Below are 22,987 nucleotides of genomic sequence, written 5' to 3' on the forward strand. Positions count from 1 at the left end.
TGGGCTGTGGAGCCTGCTGCATGCGATGGGCCGATAATACCCCACAGCGCTGTAAACAGGACACCCCACCCTCCCACAGCCACCCAGCCAGGGCCCCGCAACTTGCTGCTTTGTCTTGGCCTGTCATGATAGGGGCGTCTCTTCTCAGACAGGGCAGCCCATTGTCCTGTTTCCCAAATCTGAGAGGGGTACTTTCCAGAAATGAAACCAGTTCATCTTCCGACCACAGGCAACCGTTGTGACTTCTCATCACTTCTCCTTTAAGCATAATCACACAACTGCAGGGCAGAGCCCCATCCCCACATCTTTCCGGTGGGTGCACCCGTAAGGGAGGGATAAGCCCAGGAGCCCCTATTTCAGCTGCACTCACTTGTGAGATTTCTTAGAGGATGTTCCCGACTGAGGGAGGTGCTCGGTGCTGACAGTGCTGCTGATGCCCACGCCTCCCAGCGGCTCTCTTTCGCCTGCGTCATTCGCTCCGGGTGCTGTCCTGGCTGGGTTAGACCAACACTAGGAAAGGAAAGGGCTCTGACACTGAAGCTGTGGGCCTTCCCAGGGGACAGTGGTGGCTGGAACTCGCCCTGCATGTCGCCTCTTCCTTCCCCACCCACACCTTCAGTCCTAAAAGATTGTGGTGTGGGGAGGGGCTGACTGACAGTAATTGGTTTGACATGATCTATCTAATGAAGACTTTAAAGCCTTTTTGCATCTCATCTTCTGTTCTTTACAACGTCCCTGAGAGGTAACTGAGGCTGGGACTGTGCTCCTGCCTGCGGGATGGGAGAGCAGGCCCGGTGAGGGGGGAGGGCATGAGGTGTGGGCCGCAGTCACGCCACAGCGAGGGCAGAGCTGCAGTCAGAGCCAGACCCCTCACACCTGAGCCCCTCCCAGGTATTCAGGGGCCACACTGCTCCAGCCTGTGGCCCCTTCGAGGATGGCACAGAGCACGTCAGTGTCTGGCTTTGGCTTCGGTTTGTGTTGCGTCTAGGGGGAACCTGACACCTTGGTTTCACCCTTAATCAGTTCTGGTGCCCAAATTAGCAGGTCATCACCAAACCATTTAGGGTGGGGTTTTTTAAATAAGTGGTAGATTTGTTTTCCTGTCAAAATCTCATCTTTTTAAAGTGCCCCCCTCCCTTATTTTCTGGGCGTGAAGGAAACTTGGCACTTTCGTCACCTGAAAGGGTCTAAGAACGTGGGGGTTTGGGAGGGGAGCTGCGGCTTTGCTGAGCGCTTTGAGACAGAAGGGAATTCCGTCACCTTGCGGCTGGTCAGGAGCTGGGCCGGCACCCTGTGCTAGGATGTGGTCATTGCAGAAATAAGTCTGAGGCCCAGCGGTCTCATTTAAGGAAAAGAAACTGAGGCGAGTCCTCCAGTTAGTCTTAGATGCAGCGACATCCTTGCAGGCCTAGCAGAGAGGAGGGGGCTGGGTCAGAGGCAGCCGGCTCTGGATTGGGGTACTTGGTTTCTCCCCATCCACCCTTCCTTCCCTTTTTTTTTTTTTTTTTGTATTCGTGTTTTTGTTTTGTTTTGTTTTTGTATACGGAGGAGCAAGTCAGAACCGATGAAGCACTCAGAGTCTTTATGAATAACTTTGGTCAGAATTGGATGTAGAGTTGATCAAAATGGGTGGTTGGATTCTTATACCAAATTCCAGGATCCTGGGTCCTCCCCAACGCTGGGGGTGCTGGGGAGTAAAATGTCACCTCTGATTACTGCCCTTGAAATTGGACTCCTCCTGTAACTCGCGAATGAGGTGGGCTGTGAAGGGTATCAATGGGAAGATGTAAAATGGGCATGGTTCACTAGAATCCTTCCCACTAGGTTTCAAAGGCTTCTCCAAAACACCAACCAACCAACACCCCCCCCCAGAAAATTGCTATGTGGTCTCCTTCCTTACTCCCCTCCCTGAAGGGGCTGCCAGGCATTTCTTCCTTCAGGTATGTAGGCAGGTGTCCTGCACCCTTGGAGGTGTTCCTGATGCAAAAGGACCAAGAGCCCTGTGGACTGATGTAGGAAGAAGGAGGCTTGGATTTGGATGTAGGACTGCTCCTGACTTTCTGGGCGACCAAGTCCAATCTGAGACTGGACTTCTCTGTGCCTTGGTCTCCTTATCAGTCTTTCTGGAGCCCCTTTAGGAGAACAAAAGACTGTACACACACAGGTACTTTGTGAGGAGGGGGCAAAACTTGAAAGTGTTATACAAACTTGAAAGTATTATACATACTTAGGGTACAAGGCACACAAACTTAGAAGAGCATACTTAGGGTCTCAGGATGGAAAAAATTCTAAAGGAGGTTTTTGCAGCAATTTCTTCTGAGGGGCTGGGAGAGGTGGCCCCAAGAAATCTTTCTCCCCGGCGCTTTTCCCTCAGCCCTGGAGTCCCAGACCTCTTCCTTCCGACAGCGGTGAAGGCGCTGTTAAATCACGGAGTTCTGGCCGCTCTGCCGGTCCCTGGCTCACCTGCTTTCCCACCTGCCTCCTTGCTTCTCTGTCACGTAACCTTGTAAACTTGCCTTCAGGGGCCCCCGCCTCATCAGTGGGCTCTTAGAGACAGTTTGGAAGAACCACAGGACAGCATTTTGGTGTCTGGCCAGGCTGCAGGCATGGGTCAGGATCTCCCAGAAGTATCCAGATTGCCACCTTTTGATCTTAAGCCCAGGATAGAAAAATGAGTGGTTGAAATGCCAGTGTAGCGGATGCAGTTGGGGCTTGAACCCAGCGTGCTTGTCACTAACTTTCTGGGTGACAGGTGCAGGGAGGGGAAGAAAGAGGTTGGGCCTCCCTGAGCCTCAGAGACAGGAAAGGGGACAAGCAGCTCAAGGGGATTTACTCACAGGGAGCAGGGTGAGCATGGATGTGCAAAGCACACAAACTTAGAATCCAGGTGGAATTAGGGCAGGCTCTCCCTTCTAGTAACAGGTTTTTGATTTTATACAAATACTTAGGCGTCTGCCGATCTCCAACCCTATGCTTTAGATGCTGTGTGGGGTTCAAAGATAAATTAGACAGCCCTTGGCCACAGGTTGTTTATTAGCTGGGAGTTACAAATACTTGTAATCCAATAGAGGCTGGGAAGTACTAGAAGAGTACAAAGTGCTGGGAAAAATCAGAAAATCCTGAGACATTCCTTCCAGGGGACTCAGGAAGCTCCGTGGAGGTGGAGATGTTTAGGCTGGCCCTGATGGATGGATCCCATTTCAGCCCTGAGCACATGTGCAAAACCTCAGAGGAGGGCAGGCCCAAGGCATGGGTGAGAAATGGTGCACAGTGTGGTTTGTCCAGGACATAGAGATCTTGAAGAGGAGTGACGTGTAAAGGAAAGGTAAGTGGGACCAGAGCATGAGGCCTATGAGCACTGTCTTTGAAAGAAAGCCTTTGAAGAGTTTAAAGAGTGTTAAGGTCATTTAAAAGGGTGTGTTGTAGGTCAGTATATATTGATTTGGAAAGGTGTTTATGATATAAGGTGAAAACTCATTGCAAAATAATATGTACAGTATAATCCCGTTTTTCATTTTAAAGCATACACACACACGCACACACATACATGCACACACACAGAAGGCAGGGCCCCCAAGGATATATATCTCATAGTATTATCCATGATTATCTCTGGGTATGGAGATTTGCAGTTTTTTCTGTTTGTTTGCATATTTCTTGAATTTTCCACAATTCACACTCCTTTTTTTTTTTTTTTGGCCGCAACACATGGCTTGCAGGATCTTAGTTCCCTGACCAGGGATCAAAACTGGGCCCACGATAGTGAAAGCGTGGAGTCCTAACCACTGGACTGCCAGGGAATTCCCCACACTACTTTTTTTTTTTTTTTTTTTTTTTTTGCGGTACGCGGTCCTCTCACTGCTGTGGCCTCTCCCGTTGTGGAGCACAGGCTCCGGATGCGCAGGCTCAGCGGCAATGGCTCACAGGCCCAGCCGCTCCGCGGCATGTGGGATCTTCCCGACCGGGGTATGAACCCGTGTCCCCTGCATCGGCAGGCGGACTCTCAACCACTGCGCCACCAGGGAAGCCCCCCCACACTACTTTTATAAGTCATTTTTAATTTGTTTTTTTAAATTAATTAATTTATTTTTAAAATTTTATTTATTTATTGGCTGTGTTGGGTCTTCGTTGTTGTGCGTGGGCTTTGTTGCGGCGAGCAGGGGCCACTCTTCGTTGCAGTGCACAGGCTTCTCATTGCCGTGGCTTCTCGTTGCAGAGCACGGGCTCTAGACGCGTGGGCTTCAGTAGTTGTGGTGTACAGGCTTAGTTGCTCTCTGCGGCATGTGGGATCTTCCCGGACCAGGGACCGAACCCGTGTCCCCTGCGTTGGCAGGAGGATTCTTAACCACTGCACCACCAGGGAAGTCCCTTTAGTTTGTTTTAAAGGAGCACATACTATATGATGGCTGAGGAAAATGACCTAGAAATATATAAGGAATTAGGTAAAACCTGAGACTAAAAGTTATCCATGCAATAACATTTATGATATCCAAATTGGGGTGGGAGGAACCTCTCAAACGTCCAGTAATTTGGGAGTGGCTAAGCAAACTACTGTATATCAACCTGGTGGAATATTATGTAGTCTTTAAAAATGACAGATATGTAGATTGTTGATACTTGGAAATGGGTATATGAAATGGGTAGAACAAAGCAGAATATCATGTAATACATTTCGTATTGATTATACTATGTCAAAATGTGTGTAAATATTTAAATGGATTTGGAGAATGTAGATAGTATTATTAGTGTTTCTCTCCTTTTTTTTATTGTGGTAAAACACACATAACATAAAATTTACCATTTAACCATTATAAGTTTATGATTCTGTGACATTAAGTACACTTACAATGTTGTGTAACCATCACCACTGTCCATTTCCAGAATATTTTCATCACCGCAAGCAGAAACTCTGTGCCCATTAAATAATAATGGCCCATTCCCTTCTCCCCCTAAGCCCCTGGTAACCTCTGTTCTACTTTCTGTCCCTATGAATTTGCCTATTCTAGGTACCTCATATAAGTGGAATCATACCATATTTGTCCTTTTGTGTCGGTTTTATTTCATGTAGCATAATGTTTTGAAGTTTCATCCATGGTATAACATGTATCAGAACTTCATCCCTTTTTGAGACTCCGTTGTATGTATAGAACACATTTTGTTGATCCATTTATCTGTCAGTGAACACTTGGGTTGTTTCTACCCCTTGGCTATTGTGAGTAGTGCTGCTATGAACATGGGTATACAAATATCTCTTTGAGACCCTCCTTTCAATTCTTTTGTATATATACCTAGAAGCTGAATTGCTGGCTGGTATGGTAATTCTATATTTAACTTTTTGAGGAACCTGCCAACCTGTTAGTGTCTTTTTATATAAAGCTCTTCAAGTTTATTTATATCTACAGTCCCCAGTTCTTTTGCTGTGCTTAATGCACACATGAATTATCAAGAGATTAGTACAGATGTGAAAGCATTTTGCTCTGCTTAAAGGAAAGAGCCTTACAGACCTTAAGATAGTAGTGTGTTTTGAACGTGGCTGCGGAAAACACGGTCAACCCAGATGACTGAAACTTACAGATGATTCCAGAATGCTTAGATTTTAGCAAAAGTTTCAACTTTTACCTTCCCCCAGAAAGCTTTAATCAAGGTAAAAATAAAATAAGTGGATTTGTGACTGCTTTATTTTTGTTCTATTTAGCCAGAAGTCAGAGACAGAGGAGAGAACCAAAAGATTTGGATATTCTCCTGGATCCTGGATAGTTGAAAGTAGTTATGTCATTCTCTTTGTCTCAGTCACCTAGGTTCCCTGGAGCTAATGGTCTTGAAGGAAATAGGAGGAGTCCTTCAGTTAACTGGGTTGAATTTGTACATAGGAGCCTTGCAATCAGTGCTGGAAGAAGGCAGGAGATAAAAGGAAATAAAAGGCAGGATAAAAGATGGAGGAAAACTTGGTTTTTGTCCACTTCCAGTTTCTTCTTTAATGATGGGAAACAGTCCTGCTCTCAGGAAACTCAGTGCGGAGACCTGGGAGTTCACAGTCTGTAGTCCATTAGGAACAGGAGAAAGAAGACATGTGTAAAGTAACCCCTCGTCCAGCGTGAAATGGTGTAAATTGTTTCCAGTGACAAAGACCAGCTGGATAAGTCAGGAGAGCTTTCATCATGCTGTATGTGCTTTTATGGGCTGCTTCAAATTCTGTAGGAGGGAGGTAAATATAAGTGAAGATGCAGCAGTCCGATGAGGCTTCCTAAAAGAGGGAAGGTTGGTTACTGTGTCTGCTGCCTCCATGCTGACGTCCAGGTGTGCGGGCTGTGCTCTCTTCCAGCCAGCGTCCCGTGTTCCGTGGCCCCAGAAAAACCAGTGTGTAGGCCTCAGCCACCCCAGGTCCGGCGTACATTCTCCCTGGACACCATCCTCAGCTCCTACCTTTTGGGCCAGTGGCCACGAGATGCTGATGGGGCCTTCACCTGCTGTACCAATGACAAGGCCACCCAGGTAATGAAGCTCTCTGCTAATGGGATAAGGGATAAAGGTGGGGCGGTGGGCTGGCCGAGGAGGCCTTGGGTCGACTTACCAATACTCAGTCATTGATGTGACTTGTCCTGGGTTTTGGCTGTACATATGCACCATGTAGCTTTTCATCATCTCATGTTAACCAACTTGGTTCTCTTCGTAAATTTACCTGAAAATGGGTTTGCATTCCACCTGACTGGTGGGAGAGAGAAGGCAATCTGGGTTTATCAGTTTGGCTTTGAGTATTCACGTGTGGGTATACAAGAGTTGATTTTGGAATTTATCCTAGGTTTTAATAAATGAGATTTACGTTGCTAAAACAGACCAACATTCAACTGAGTATGCATTCCCCAGACACCTGGAAGAGGTGGCCCGAGAGTGTGTTGAGCCAGGATAGATCCCACTAGAGCAACAGGAGCGGAAAGTTCTCAGATAATGGCGAGTTGATCCCTGATCAGCATCCCTGCTGGGATCTCGGGGGACCCACTTGAGTCCGACGGAGCCCAGGTCCCCTCTTCATTAAGGATCCTAAACTTAGAAGGGATCTCTGTAATCATCCAGTCCATTGGTCAGTTTTTGAGTAAGGTAGTGTTAGCCTGAGCAAGAAGTCATCTCATATGTGAAACTTTACAAAGATACCTCTTCATCTGACTCAGGACTTCAACATTTTCAGCAGTTAAGTTTTTAAGAGTCAGATCTTCTCCCTTTTGATGCAGTTTAAGCCCATTCCTGTTCAACTTCAGAACAAATGAGTTGTTCTCAGGGAAGAGGAAACAGGGTGGGGAGAACACAGGCCCAGAGGAGAGGCAGCCCATGTCCTCGGGGATGCTGGGCCAGCCACTCTTCCTTTGCACGTCGCTGGAGTGTGCCCGCCCCGCCTGACTGGAGGTGGGGTGCCGGCCAAATGGGAAAGGGTTCTGTGCGCTCGCTTCCCCTGTCCTCCTCTGCGGAGCACATCTCCCAGTCCCTTTTATTTATTTTTAAAATGAGATCCATTTTCAAATGTTATTAGTGAATGTTTGAATGCCCAGTACTGTTCTTGGCATGTCAGAGTGGGGAACAAGGAAATGAGAACAAGATTTGACCTTGGTGCATCTGGATGTCGGTTCCATGAAGGCCAGTGAACAGGGAGCCAAAGGATGAGATGGGGCCACATGTCTGGCACAGTTTACAGCAGGGGAATTCTCATAGGAATATGCCACCTTGGACCAACAGGAGTTGCTGCAGTTAAAACTGATGGCACTCTTTTTTTTTTTTTAATTAATTAATTAATTTATTTGTTTTTGGCTGCGTTGGGTCTTCTTTGCTCCGTGTGTGCTTTCTCTTGTTGCGGCGAGCGGGGGCTACTCTTCATTGCAGTGCGTGGGCTTCTCATTGCGGTGGCTTCTCTTGTTGTGGAGCACAGGCTGTAGGTGTGCGGTTTCAGTAGTTGTGGCATGTGGGCTCAGTAGTTGTGGCTCACAGGCTCTAGAGCGCAGGCTCAGTAGTTGTGGCTCATGGACTCTAGAGTGCAGGCTCAGTAGTTGTGGTGCACGGGTTTAGCTGCTCCGCGGCATGTGGGATCTTCCCTGACCAGGGCTCGAACCCGTGTCCCCTGCGTTGGCAGGTGGATTCTTAACCACTGCGCCACCAGGGAAGTCCAATGGCATTCTTTAGATCTAGGAACAGACTGTGAAGGGAGAGCACGCTCCAGGTAGCACGCCGACTTCCCGGAAGCCCCAGACACTGTTGTTCCCTGTGTCCCCTGAAAAGGGCAAGTAGGATAGGTTATACTTCCCCTTCACGTGCCTGGAGCACACACCCCTTTCTCTTTTGAGAGAGTGTTTAGTCCAAATAATGCGTCTAGTCACGGAGGGCTTCCTGGAGGAGCAGGACTTGAGGTTGCTTTGGTTGTGTAAGCTCATGATTACATCTCCCTTTGTCAGATGGCAGGCTTCCATGCAGCCCACCTGCCTATCCCCTTATCCCCGTCACTGTCATTTCCTGCTACCAGCCTTCTAGGAAGCCTCCATCCCACTCCTCAGATGGCGTTCTCTTTGTCAACTCAAGGCAGGGTTGGCCTCAGATGTTCCCTGGCCGGGTTTAGAGGCATGGGCTCTAGGCTGTGTGTTTTGCTCAGGCTCCAGCTGCAGGCCAGATCTTTTATATAACAAGTCCGGGCTTCTTGCCACAGCAAGACAGAGGCCAGCGATGCGCCTCCGCGGGTCTGGCAAGGCCGAGCTGTGCAGCTTTCCTCTTTCCCTGGGCTGGGCTCCAGCCCTCGAGGAACCCTTAGCAACCTGTCAATATTGTGGCTGCAGTCAGGAGGTGGGAGAATTCTGATCAACGTGGGCATCCAAACCCCAGTATGTGCTCTGCCCATCTTTCATTCCTGGCCTTCTGGGAATTTTCTGCTTCTAGGTTTTGGGCTCCATTCAAATTCTTGCTTGAGCACCCTGGTCTGGCACAAGCTGCCTCCTTCAACATCTCCCAAAGAAATTGGTGCTCCTTCCCTACTGAGCATGGCTGCATCACCCAGAAGGGACTGGAGATGAGGAAGAGGTTTTACGGGGGAGACACAAGGGGGTGCAGAGAAGCGTGGAGGGAAGGTAGGGAGGCAGGATCTACCAAAGTCCTTGAAAGCTTTTAAGTCACTAAAAATAGACGATGCCAGCACATTTCCTTAATTCCTTTGAGCTAGAGGGGGGCTGTTCCCACCCCTACCCCCACCTTCTGCGCTTTCTCTTCTAGCCACACCAGTGAAGTACCTCCACCGCACCTGGCAGGCCCTCACTTCTGCTCTCTTATCTGTGCCCCTGACCCAGCCCCACACACACCCCAGCCAACCACCAGAGTGTGTGTTTGGAGACCTCATCAGCCTGGCACTCCCAGGGGCAGGACTTGCAGTAAGGACAGCAGCCATAGTCATGGTGTAGGCCGAGCAGCTCGGCTCCCCGCTCTGAGCCCCCTAGAGCAGGCAAGAGCCCTGCAAGTTTCATATCAGAACACCTGACATTTAGATAGCCCAGCACACTGCGTCCTCAAGGCTTCTCCCAAGGCAGAAGATGGGTTAAAAGCTCTCGGTTCTCGAATTGCAGCAGGTTGCCAACAGTCCCAGTATTCCCTCCCTGGACTTAGCTGTGTTTTAAGCCCTTAGGCAGGCGCAAAGGATAGCACGGGTGGTTCCCAAGCAACTTGCAGTCTGACATGGAGAGCGGGCTCACCCAAATATTTGGGGCAAGTGAGGAAGAGAGGTGGATGGATCTTATTCGGGAAATTGGTTCTCCTAAGGAGGTGTGAATGTGGTCATCGGGGAAGGAGGGCTTTGGAGCTGCTACATGTTCTGAGCCAGGATGGGTGATGGGAGCGGGATGGCCAGGTCTCCCAGAGGTCAGCTTGGTGGGTGTAAGGAACAGCTTGGGTGCAGTGGGTGCTGGGTGCAGAGGGGCCAGTCAACGAGGACTAGGAAGGCTCTTGTGTGGTGTCACTGTCATCTGGAGGTTTCTTTGTGTCTCGGAGGACTTTGTCAGGATTGTCCAGGTAAATCTGAATCTGTTTTCCCCTCTCCTGACTGCCCTCCCCCAGGTCAGCTGGTCACTCAGAGCTGGCCATCAAGTGCTGTGGGCCGGCCGCTCCTGGCACTGGGCCCGGGGCCGGGCTGGGAGATGGCAGCACATGCTGGTGGTTGCAGTTACCCCCTGCCTTCTTGCTGGGAGTCTTCTCGCGCTCTTCTGGAGGGAGGAAGTGGTCTTACCACAGCTGGAATGACTGTTGGAGCCAAGTTCCCCCGCTGGTGTTCTCATCCTGGAGACAGACGGGACCCTGGGTGCCTGCTCTGCCTGGCCCCCTGTTCTGCTCATCCCCAGCCCCATTTCGTCTGCAGGCTCCAGGTGAGGTAGGGATGCCCTTATGAGAGACTTTTTTTCTTTAGGCCTGAGTTACGCTTTGGGAAGAAAAATTAGCTTAAGTCCTTGACAACCTTCGTGGAGTGTCCGGAAGGGCAGAGGCGGAGGTGGCTTCGTTTGGGAAGACTCTTCCCTGTCTGTGACTTTCCCTACCTGTGTGCTCTCCTCCTCTTTTTCCCAGTCCAGTGCCTCACATTTGGTGATGACACACGATTCAGTCTGCTTATGATGGGCCTTTCTTTGCGGGTGTGAGGGCCTGGGCACAGTGCCTATTTCCCAAACCGGTGAGCAGGACCAGTTGTTCAGTATATGGTTTGACATCAGCATAGAATATTTGAAAATGGGTCCACGATGGAAAATCTGAGGGTTGCACAGTCACCGTAGGGCTACAGATGGTGGCCTTGGCCACCTGCTGCTAGAGTTCTCGGCGCTGGCCGGCAGACCACCCTCAGAGCCTTTCCTGCCTCTTTTTCTGGCCAGAGTCCCAAGAGGCTGATTCCCTGCTGAATTTCAGTTCAGCAAGTAGTTACTGAGCATACATGCTAGGCCAGGCACCACGCTGCTCTACACATCCGCATAGGTACACTGGGTTATGTTCCCAGGGCCCAGCCAAGGTCACTGGAGACAGCAAGGACCAGGACTCTTCCTGTCTCAGAATCTGGGTAGAGGCTTAGTTGAGTGGGGGGCAGAGAAAGAGGTTCCAGTTTGGAGGGTTTGGGCTCCATCTCACCCCTGCCTTCTTGTTACAAAGCTGTCCTCGCCTTCACCCAGTTATCCCACATGTTGCTCTGGGACTTCAGAATCCCAGGCAAAGCTTCCATGCTCTAACCCACATCCAGTTTTGCATAATCTGAGCATCGTCTGCATGGCTGGCTGACGCCACTCATGGCCAGTAAGTAGCCCTGCTTCTCCCTTAGCTGCTCCTCCTGGGCCAGGGTGTTAAAATAAATCTGTTCCAGTGTGTGAGTCCCTTTGACAAACATGACTGGCCTGCTGAGCTCAAGCTTTATCCTGCTTCCAGAGGACTGCCTGGAACAACTACTTACGGTGCTGTCACACAGCCCGGCTTGACCCCCATTGTGCCATGAAGGGTCACTCTTTGAAGGGTAACCTTCCTTAGCTGTGACTCTTCTGTGCTCCAAGGAGACCTTGGCCCAGATGTCTGTGGTGAGACCCAGGAGGGAAGGGCCTGTCCACCCAGGGGCACTGGAAATAAGGGGCGGGCATGGTCCCTTTCTTGATCCTCCTAGGTCACCTTGGAGGGGCCAAAGCCCATACCTGTGCATGTGCCTGCCTGAAAAATACTCAAGGCCAGCATGTAAACAGCTTCAAACACAGGATAACCTGCTGTATTAGGTTCCTGAGGCTGATGTAACAAATTACCTCAAACTTAGTGGCTTAAAACAATGGAAAGTTATTCTCTCATAATTCTGGAGGCCAGAAGTCTGAATTCATTCCGCTAGGCCAAGATCAAGGTGTTGGCAGGGCTATACTCTCTCTGGAGGCTCTCTGAGAGACCCATTCCTTGCATCTTCCAGCTTCTGGTGGTTGCCAGCATTCCTTGGCTTGTGGCCACGTCACTTCAGTCTCTGCCTCCATGGTCACATTGCCTTACCTTCTTCTGTGAGTGTCTAATCTCCCTCTGTCTCTCTCTCATAAGGACACTTTTAATGGCATTAGGGCCCACCAGGATAATCTTTGCATCTCAAGATCCTTAGCTTCATCACATCTGCAAAAACTTTACCATGTCAGGTAACATTTACAGGTTCCAGGGACTAGGACCTGATTTCTCTGGGGGCCGTTTTCAACCTGTCACACCTGCAGACCGCGTCTCCTACTACTCTGCCCCAGCCACACTGGCCTCCTTGTCATTCTCAAACCCACCAGACTGGCTCCTGCTTGGCGGCCTTGGCCCTTGCTGTCTCCTCCATCTGGGTCACTCTCACCTCTGATATCCACATGTCTCACTCCTCATCTCCTTCATGTTTTCAGCAGATGTTCCCTTTTCACTGAGGACTTCCCTGACATTTAAAATCATGTTCCCCAGCCCAGCATTCCTATTCCCTTTCTTTGCTATATTTCTCTCTTAGTACTTATCACTGTTTAAACTGTGCCTCCAGCTAGAATGTAAACTCAAAGGGGATGAGGATTTTTGTCCTTTTGTGCCTTGTTATGCCCCTGGCACCTGAAACAGCGCCTGACACACAGTTTGCATTCAGTAACTCTTTGTTGAGTCCATGAGTGATGTGTACCCTGAACCCATCTGATCAGAGAAGCTGCAGAGTGAGGCAGCAGGCCGCAGGAGGTGGACAGCTAGGAAGGGCTCCCTGATGGGAACGCTGGGAAGAGCTGGTACGGCGGGCTGTCTTAGGCGGGGAGACCAGGCTTAGAGGTCAAGGGCTAAGAAGAGAAAAAGGAGATGGAGCTACCTTTGCCTGCGGGACAGAGAGCCCACGGATGGAGGGTAAGATGGTGATGTCTATGGCCAGGGGTGGGTGTGGAGGCAAAGCGATGGCCTTACAGAGGCCACAGTTTACAGAGAAGGCAATAGTTGCTGGGAGATGCCGCCGAGCAGACTGAGGTGAGATGGACTGAGAGAGGTGATGATCCCGGCTGCCATGCGTTTTCACATGCATCCCAGCCTCCAGCGCTAGCCTACACTTCTCCTTCCAGCCCCTCGCGTATCTCAGAAGAAAGAGGCACTTGAAGAGTTTGCAAGAGACGTTAGTAGAACCGGTGGCAACCTGAATGTGGCTGCTTTTACCTCCTTCTCACCACCCACCTGTGAGTGCAGCATCTTCCCGGAGGAAGAGAAACAGGCATCAACACCTTAGCCTTTGCCACCCTTCCTCTGTAGTCTCTGCCACCTTTCCAGGGACGACAAGCTTGTGTGGAACTCAGCTTTGCTGAGCAGACCTAGTTACCTACAGGTTTGGCTTGGAGCCCTGGGAGGGTAGGAGTGTTCGTGCGTCTGCTCCTCTCAGGGGGCTGTGGGCTTCTCTCTTTTCTGTATCTGCAGCAGCCTTTTCTGAGGCTCTGTCTGCCAACACCCTGATAGGCATTTGGAAGTAGACCAGCTGCTTGGTTTCTACTGTCAGAGCCAGCTCCACCTCGAGGCTTTGGGGTATAGGCCTGAGGATATGCTCTCTGCCCTTTTGCTAAAGAAGGAATAGTGGGGCCGCATCTCTGGAGGGTCTCCCTTGCGGTGCTGGCCTCAGGGAAGGGAGTCCAGCAGTTGTCTCACCCTGGCTGTGTCGCACGGCCGGGTAAAGGCCCTGATTGGTGGGCAGCTGGGAGAAGGAAGAGGCAGGAAGGCTCGGCACCCCCGTGGACCCTCTCCTCTGCAGCTGTTGTGCAGGGCAGCCTACTCCCACAGCCCCGCTCAGACTGCCATCACCGAGCTCTTCTTAACAGCTGTTGGGTGGTGAGCTGTTGGGCTTTTTCCCTCTTATCCTCCCCCTTTTCTGTTTGTAACAACCTCTCGGGGGAGGTCAGCGGATCTGTTGGAGGAGACAGTTCCCAGGCCCTCATGGTTTTGGCAGCTTGTGCAAAGAAGTTAGAGAGGAACTGGTTCCACCAGAGCCTTCCCCCTTGGGCCCCTCCCTTGGAATGGAAGTAGGGATGCTGGTGGTGGGGGGGGAGGGACTGTGTCCTCCTCTGCCTCGTGCTTAGAGCCAACTGCTTCCTCCCTCTGGTAGGGGCTCAGGAAGTGGGTCTACAACTCCCCCTGCCTCCATCCTGGGTCCTCTGTCTTCTGTGCAGTGGGGGAGGGAGGGTGGTGGACTGAGAGTCAAGTTCTCACAGGGGCAGAGCAGGGCCCAGGAGAAGGAGCTGTGATAAAGCCAAGAGGGGTCAGGAGTCAGGGCTGAGTTCAGAATTCTGGCTGCCTCCTTTGCGAAAATCTCCCCTCCCTATGTATTCAGGAGGGCTTTGGGGACCCTAACCCTCTGCGGACCGGGAAAAATCACGGAACAAGCTTGAGGTACTGCACTGCACAGAAGTCTTCTGCTTCGTTTCAGGATAGAGCATGGGGCACCTCTGTTGAGCTTTTTCCTGTCTTACCAATTAATGATTCCTTAATGGAGTCCCGTCTGGTAACTTGTTTTCATTAGGCTCCCAGGAACCTGGGCCCGTGCTGGGCACATAGATGGGGAGGGAATCAAGGATGCCAGTGTTTCCCGAGCCTCCAGAAAGTGCTCTTTGGGACCTGGTTGGGATAGGGAGGGACAATTCTGGTCCTCAGTGCTGGGGAGAAGCGCTTGGAACAGTTGGGGCTATAATCCATGTGTAAAAGTTATGAGAGAGTAAAGAGCAGGTTGGCCTTATTGGCTCATCAGGGAAGGCTTCCTGGAGGATGTGGACTGGGAAAGAGGCGGTGCAGGTGGAGAAGCCTGAAAGAGTAAAAGGGGCTGGCGGTGTCCAGGAGGTTGATGCGCGGAGGAGAGAAGGCTTCAGGGAGCCAGCACCTCTGTCTGGGAAACGGTGTGCCTGCGAGGCTGCCCTGTCTCACTGGGTTGCTCTCCCTGCAGACCCCCCTGTCCTGGCAAGAGCTTGAAGGTGAGCGGGCCAGCTCGTGTACACACAAGCGCTCAGCGTCCTGGGGCAGCACAGACCACCGAAAAGAGGTAACTGCCCCCTTTGACTCCCTGGCCCGGGAAGCTGCCTCTCGTCTACCCCCAGCACCATGGACACATCCGCTCCAAAGTGGACCCACATTTCCAGTCTCACCTGCCTCGACCTAGCCTTTTCCTATTGAGATGGCGCCTTCATAGCTGCCTCCCAGCCTCCTGGTGGCCTGGCTTCATGAGCCCAGACCCTCCTGCAGGCCTCCAGCGGCCTAGCTCGGGGTGCGGGGGCGGGTGACCATTGTTCTCACTTCACTTTGAGGGTGGATCCAGATAAGCGTTTCAGAGACTGGAGAAAGAGAGCGAGTTTCTGGGAGTTGGAAGCCCCCAACCTCATTTACTACTTAACTACTCATCCAGCCTTATTTTTAAAAGAAGAGATAAATAATGATGTGTCCTCAAACACTTCTTCCTGGCCCTCCCTCCCTCTCATGAGGGCCACAGGGGTTGAGGGTGAGAAGAGAAAGCCATAGACTGGATTCCAGGGCTCCCAACCCAGCTCCGCCTGGCATGCTGTGGGGAGCCCCCAGGAGGGCCAACTCACCAGGGGTCACCCTTTACAGGGCAGTAGCTTCTGCCCTCTTGGTTGTAAGGACAGAGAGAGAATATGAAGTATGTAAGGCTAGCGGGAAATACAAAGTATTTACAATTTGTAATTATCAGAGTATTTACACTAAGGACCAGTAGGTCCAGAATTACAAATGCGACTGGGACAATGTTTAAAATTGTTGATGACACTCCATAATTGTTACAGGATGTGAAGTTGGGACAGAAGCTGATATTCCTTCTGGAGAGGCTGCTCCTTGCTCAGCGCAGTCTGCTTTGAAATGGGGGGAAATCCTTCCATCCGTCTTGGTCCCAGGGCCTTTGAGATAGCTGTGAATGTATTTTGAGGAGTGAATTCAAAAACATCATTTTCCATTTCTATTAATAGAGTAGTATTCCATGCCTTTGGAATCTGTGAAAGACAAAAATGGTTTCAGTGTTGTATATTTTTAATTTTTCGGAACGTGAGCCATCTGTGGAATACATGGTACTTCAAACAATCCAATAATCTGGTTACTGTGGTGTCCGGCTTGCCCGATGAGCCTGGCATCACAGTTTTCGACACCACTGAGGTGTTTTGAGATGGAAGATTAGCTTCCATCTTCCTTTTGCGTCTTTTCCTGGGCTCCTGGCAAGAGCCACGCCTGGGAGGCAGGGCCCAGCGCGCTCTTGCTTTGCGTCACCTGCCTGTCGTCTCCCGCTCTCCCTGCCGCCAGATCACCAAGTTGAAGCAACAGCTGCAGAGGACAAAGCTTAGCCGCAGCGGGAAAGAGAAGGAGCGGGGCTCCCCCCTCCAGGGGGACCATGCTGTGCGGGGAGCACTGAGGGTACGTCTCCTCCCCAGCCCTCAGCCCTCTGTCACCCTCTGGGGCGGGCCCCGTGGGGTGGGCGGGTCCTCTGAGCCCTCCTGAGCTGCAGGGCCTGTGGCCACGTGGGTGCCGGGTGAAGTTTTTGTGCAACTTTGGAAAAGGGTTTCTTGCTGTGCTGCATGTTGCTGTCCTCCACCCCCACCCCCTGCACAACTGAGGCCATGATGCAGACTCTAAAAGCACACTCTGGACCCCTCAAAGCTCTGCCTTCTGGAGAAAACCCCACTGAATGGACCTATCGCAGTTGGTAACTGTCCCCGGATCCTCCTCTACTCACTTAGCTCCGCTGTGTAGACGTGACTGTCACCCCCTGGTCAGAGCTGATAACCGCACGGGGCTTGGCGGGGTTCAGTGATGGCCTCATTGACCTCCTCCTCAGGCCCCGCCCAGCTTCCCCTCGGGGTCCCCTGTCCTGCGCCTGAGCCCCTGCCTGCACCGGAGCCTGGAAGGGCTCAACCAAGAGCTGGAGGAGGTGTTTGTGAAAGAGCAGGGTGAGGAGGAGCTGCTGCGGGTGAGTGGGGGCCGCACCGGGATGCACGGGTAGGCAGCGCCTTGCTGAGTCTGGACACAGGGAGGTGGGACTCGTGCTGTCTGGGGGCTCACAGGCTGTGCACATGTCAACAGGGAAACATGCCCCAACCACCCCATGGGAGGAACACAAATTGAGTTTATTAGACTCAGATGGACTTGACCACAGGAACAGCAGAGCTGGGTGGGTGAAGGTGGGGAAGACGTTGGGGCGTTGAGTGGAAAGAGAAGGAGCCGGGGGTCGGCAGGGAGGAAGGCACCTACCTGGCTGGGAGGAAGGCACCTGGCTGGGAGGAAGGCACCTGGATGGGAGGAAGGGACTAGGCATCCCTTCAGCCAAAGCAGCAGCTCAGTGTTCCTGGCACGCTCATCACTGTCACTGTCAGCGTCACCCAGCTGTGCCTCGGGTCAAGTGGCCCCAGTACTAGTTATGCGTCCCTTCCCTCCGTCTCCACCTGGTGACATGCGTTCATCCTTCATGCCCAGTTGCCTTTGTACAGCCTTCTCCCCCGCTCCACTCCCAGGCAGAATTATTTGCTCCCTTTTCTGCAGTCTCAGGCACATTGTTATACTGACACAGGACAATTGGGGAATGCCAGTTAGGCAATATTAATATAATTCTAATGGGCACACTCCTCAGTTTATGATTTGCTTGCTGGTTGATTTTTAATGTGCGTATATGTAGGCTTTTACACGTGCACACAGACTGGTGAGCTGTGGACACAAGTACCATTGAATGTTAAAAAAAAATGAGGGGGGGTGTCTTTAATACATGGTAATAATCTGCACGTTTGTCCTGCAACGGCCTGTGGCTGTTACAGGGTCCTGGTGGTTTGCCCCATCTTGTGCCCCCATGTGTTATTCACCTTTGTGTTCCCAGAGCCTGACACACAGGAGGCCCCTGCCCTCGTGAGGCTTACAGCCTTGTGGGGGCAACACCTTGATGAAACCATAAAATAAATATGTAGTCATAAAGCTCTATCTATGAGGGGAAAGAGTGAAGCACTCTGGGAGAAGCAGGAGGCAGGGTCTCTTAGATGGGGGTTGGTGGGGAAGTCAGTGACGTGAAGAGATGCTGTCCTGCTGTCACCGTGTGTTGTGAATAGAGGACAAGGACAGTGGCAAGGGGATGATCCTGAGGTCACCGCAGCCCTGCCAGCCTGACCCCCACTCTTCCTCGGCAGATCCTTGAAATCCCTGACGGGCACCGTGCCCCAGCTCCCCCCCAGAGCGGCAGCTGTGATCATCCCCTCCTCCTCCTGGAGCCTGGAAACCTTGCCAGCTCTCCCTCCATGCCCCTGGCATCCCCCCAGCCTTCTGGCCAGACTAGCCGTGAGGAGCACCAGGGTGCAGCCGAGGAGCTGACGTCCATCCCCAGTGACAAAGGTGAGCTGGGGAGGCCCAGGCTGCGGGGCCCACGTGGGGTATGGGGTCATCTCCGTGCCCTTCTCCAACTCTCATCAATTTCTGGCCAGGCACCTTTTACTTACTAACCAACTAGAATATCTTTGGGAGTCATCTATATTCCATCCGTTGTAGTGGTCCTTGATATAGATTCTAACTTATAATGTGTATGAAGCTTCTGCACTTACAATTTTATTTAATCCTCACTGTAATCCAAAGAAGCAATCCCCCCCACCCCCCCATTTTTTGGCTGAGGCTCAGCATGCCGTCGTGGAGAGCCCACGAGCCCGTTCAGGTGTCCACCGGACCCATTACCAGCAATACATCTCAAGGCGGGTGTGAACGCTGTAAATAAAAGAATGTGGTCTTTTGCCCAGGGTCACACAGTTTGACCCAAATCGAAACCCAAGCTTTCTGACTCCAAATCTCCACTTTCTATTCTGCCGTGGCTGCGTCACTGAGAGGACAAGATAAGAGCCCCTCCTCTCCATCGTAATGATCCTGACATTCTAAAGCACTGTTGCCTGCATCACCTAACTTGATCCTCACAGCAACCCCATGAGGTAGGCTGGTCAAAGGCATGATCTAACAATACCGAGGTAAACAGAGCATAGAAAATAAAGAATAAATGTGAGATAAATACAGATAAAGTCAATATTTGCAACCTAGGCAAAATACATTTGCTGTGTGGAAAGTGAGAGGAATCTTATTCCACAAGTTGGGTTGAGTAAAGATTGCTTGTCTGAGTCAGTACAAGAGCTCTTCCTGGAAGAAGGGATAGATATTCAAAACCATGGAAAGGAAGAAGCTGTGGTATGTTGGCAGGCAGGGCGGTGCAGTCTTGGAAGAAGGCAGAGATAGGGATGTTTCAAGTCTGAGACTTGGAGTTCCAGTCGCAGTCTACCTCTGGGGAATATGGAATTGGTATTAGACCCAACTTTTCTGTCAGTTCAACTGTAATTTTTTATCCTGTATAACAAATTCTGTATTTTTTTTCCCCTTACAATTCTGGTTTTATTTTCTCTATTTTTTAAAAATTTTATTTTATTTATCATCATTATTTTATTGGGCCTCTTTTTATGGTATTTAATTTTTTTTTTATTGGAGTATAATTGCTTTACAATGGTGTGTTAGTTTCTGCTGTACAGCCAAGTGAATCAGCCACACATATACAAGGTTTGTATTCTTGTAAGGCTGCCTCAAAGATGTTTTAAGGTAGAGTGTAGACAAACAACCTGGATTAACATAACCACTGCCGCCCACCGTACCGTATCTCCCAGTCCTGCCCCTTTACACCAAGGCCTGAGTCCGGGAAAGCGGAGCCCTTCCTTGAGCACCGTGGGGCTCAGCCTAACTCTGTCTGCAGCTTCCCCTCCAGGCCGCCCAGCCTTCCTGGAAGAGGGCAGCCCGTCTCCAGTGCTTGCCTTTGCCGCCTCCCCTCGGCCCAATCACAGCTACGTCTTCAAACGGGAACCCCCGGAAGGCTGTGAGAGAGTGCGGGTGTTTGAAGAGGCCACGTGAGTACCTCAGCCGGTCGGTGGGGGTCAGGATGTGCGAGGGAGGGACAGGCATGCGGGCTGAGCCCTGTGGCATCCCACCTGATAGGCCTCTCTTTAGTCTGACTCCCTCTTGTCCTGGAGACATTGTCAGCTGTAGATGACCAGTACTGCAGTCTTTCCATGACCAAACTTGTTGACATTACCTCCTCTGAGCACCTAAGTCTTTGCTTATCATGAGCTCCATAGAAACCCGCTCTCTGCCCACATGCCAGCCACAAGCGCAGCAGGAGCTGGAAAGGAAAGAGATCTGAAACCTAAATCCTTTGTTTCTTCTATTTTTTTCCATCCCCGGGGAAGGTGTGAGAATTTGCTAGACCATAATCAGAGAGAGAACATACTAGTAATTCTCTTCAGGCAGAGCTTAGAAGCGCCTCATGCCCACCGGTGTGGCAGGGGGAGCCTAAAAAGCTTTCTGCTTGCTTCTGAGTCAAATCTTCACCCTGCAGCTGCAGTGGTTCAAGTGTCATGAACTCCCAGACAGAAATTTCCAGTCCTTGCAAGTAAGGACTATGGAATATTCCCAAACCAGACCGGACAATTCAGAAGTCATTCTTAAGTAGATTTCTTTAGTACAGTTCCCTCCCATTAGCAGGGAGAATCAAGAGCCAAAACTTTCCAAGTGCCCCACAGTCCCCTTAGCAGGAGCTAAGGAGAGGGTTCATCATATTCCCACTGCCACTGGAATGTTCACTGGGGCCGATTCACATTGGAAGCTGTGGATTCGACGGCAGTGAGGAAGTTTAGTTATGGTGTGTGCGTGGAGATTTAGCTAGGACAGGGTGTGGGGCCCTGATGGCTCCATCTGTATCTCAGATAAGGGAGAGGACAACCCATGGTAGCAGCAGGAGGTACATATATAACCCAGAGTGGGAATTATGGAGAAAACCAGGGGCACTGAGGGTTTGCTCCCATCATCACTGTTGCCTGGCACCTCTCTCCAAGAACCCTCGATCCTCTGGGGTCATGTGGGGGGAAGAGGCCAGATCTCGTAGCTTAAGCAGACTCTGGGCTCTCGTACCCTTCCCCGGTCCACAGTATGGTTGAGTAATTACCACCTGGAATTGCTTGTGGCAGTTAGGCTGTTGCTTGTCTTTATTCTTTTGTAGGCTCGTAAGGCCAGAAGAGGTTTAAAGTCATCTCATCCAGCTTCCTGCCCCTATGTTAACCCTTTGAGAGAGGTGGTGATCCATCAGTTACTTTCTTAGATATCCTGGGATAGAAATTCTCAGCTCATTGGTGTCTCTTCATTGTATGAACTTTCCTACTGGGAAGTTCTTGTGTTTATTGGTTCCTCTGCCACATTTTCCTCTTCCTGGCTGCCCATCGTGTGAGATTCCCAGGGAGGGAATCAAGCCGTTCAGGGTCACGCTGGTTGCCCTCACGTCCTTCGAGTGTTACTTGGTCTCCCCTGGGTCACCCTCCTCGTGCATGCATGCGCACACTGAGAGCATTCCCTCTCCTGCCCATCCCCCACCTCTTCCTAAAGTGGGATTCTTTTAAGCCCTGCTCAGTCAGGGGGCACCTTGCCGCTGCGGAGTCCTCTGGGACCCCAGGCTTCCAAACACACCCTGCACACGGGCCTTGCTTCCCTCTACCTCTCCTCCCGTCTCTCACGCTGGGCCGACATCTGCCCTCCTCTGCGTGCCTCGCTCTTCTTCCTGGGTTTGCAATGATTAGAATTCTACAGTTAAAATAGTCATCGATTTGTCAAGCTGTACACTAAGTGCATTCTTCTGTATGTATACATTACACTTCAAGAAAAAGTTAGGCGATGGGAAGCATTGGTGCAGAGCTGGACTATCTTCCCACACTTTTGTCTTCTCGCCCGGAATCCTCATAACTAGCAGCTTCTCAGGGCTCCTCACCCTTGAAGCATGGCCAGACATTCGTCTTCCTTTTTCATCGTAAGGATGCCTTTTACTCTAGAACTCTCTGACCCGACCTCTTCTAATCCGTTCATTTCCCCAACATGATCAGAAGGGTAGGGATTCTTTCCACGTTAGAGGTGAGGCAGGTTAGGCCAAGAGCACCTGGCGGATTAGAACCTAGATTTCCTGATAAGGTCTAGCTGCTGTCCTTTCCTCCCAGCAAGGGTTTTGAAAATCACACCTTTCAAATCTGCTCAAGAATTAGATTCTTGAGGTCAGTAGATTTCAATGGGGGATACTTTTCCCCCCAGGGGACATCTGGCAATGGTTGTCACAATTTGGGGTGGGGTGCTACTGGTGTATGGTGGGTAGGGCCCAGGGATGCTGTTAAATATCCTATGATGCACACGATAGCCCCCACAACCAAGCATTATCCAGCCTCAAATGCCAATAGTGCTGAGGATGAGAAACCCTGCTTTAGGCTATAAAAAGTCTAAGTCACTCTGCTTGGATCTCTGCTTTCAGGCAAGTGTCTGCCGCTAAAACACTGTTCAGTGATGAAACCTCTCAAATTAAAAGATCTCTCGGTCTCCTCTTCTAGAATCACACTGTCAGGAAGTTCTCCTTCCCGTCTAGCTTTAATCCCTCCTGTTTTTAGCTAAAGTAGATTTCCTGTTGTTTAGCCATATTTCTAAACCATGGAGAGCCGAGGGGCCTACTGAGCACTGGTTGTTGCTCAGCATCCTGTCGTTTTTTTGGTCAAGTTACCAACATGTTGGAACAGAGACCTGGCTCCCTTGCTCCCCCGGCACTGTGACACCTCTCGCCCCTTCTCACTGGCTGTTTGTGTGCACGCACACACGGTTGTCTGTGTCTCTCTCTCCGTCCTCCAGGTCCCCAGGTCCCGACCTGGCCTTCCTGACTTCCTGTCCTGACAAGAACAAAGTCCACTTCAACCCGACCGGCTCGGCCTTCTGCCCGGTCAGCTTGATGAAGCCCCTCTTCCCCGGAATGGGCTTCATCTTCCGTACCTGCCCCTCAAGCCCGGGATCCCCCCTTCCCCCGGCCAGCCCCAGGCCACCGCCTCGGAAGGATCCAGAGGCCCCCAAGGCCTCCTCGCTGCCATTTGAGCCTTGGCAGCGCCCCCCACCGTCAGAAGAGCCCGTGCTTTTCCAGAGCTCCCTGGTGGTCTGA

At 51.0% G+C, this 22,987-nt stretch overlaps 1 protein-coding gene across 3 annotated transcripts in view; it reads left to right on the forward strand.

Moving 5' to 3' along the window:
* FAM117A (family with sequence similarity 117 member A) overlaps positions 1–22,987 on the forward strand; it is a gene marked incomplete at both ends in the record, with an annotated part of 42,214 nt that extends 19,227 nt beyond the window's left edge. For 2 of the 3 annotated variants that reach the window (XM_079725912.1, XM_079725913.1), the window contains 7 exons: positions 6,323–6,492; positions 14,924–15,019; positions 16,282–16,392; positions 16,814–16,945; positions 18,147–18,348; positions 19,733–19,883; positions 22,687–22,987. In XM_079725912.1, coding sequence (XP_079582038.1) covers positions 6,323–6,492; positions 14,924–15,019; positions 16,282–16,392; positions 16,814–16,945; positions 18,147–18,348; positions 19,733–19,883; positions 22,687–22,987 — 1,163 coding nt within the window. The remainder of the gene's footprint in view (positions 1–6,322; positions 6,493–14,923; positions 15,020–16,281; positions 16,393–16,813; positions 16,946–18,146; positions 18,349–19,732; positions 19,884–22,686) is intronic. The other variant, XM_079725914.1, reaches the window with a different exon arrangement.

The sequence above is a fragment of the Hyperoodon ampullatus genome (assembly GCF_949752795.1).
Source record: "Hyperoodon ampullatus genome assembly, chromosome: 19".
In the NCBI taxonomy this organism is placed as follows: domain Eukaryota; kingdom Metazoa; phylum Chordata; class Mammalia; order Artiodactyla; family Ziphiidae; genus Hyperoodon; species Hyperoodon ampullatus.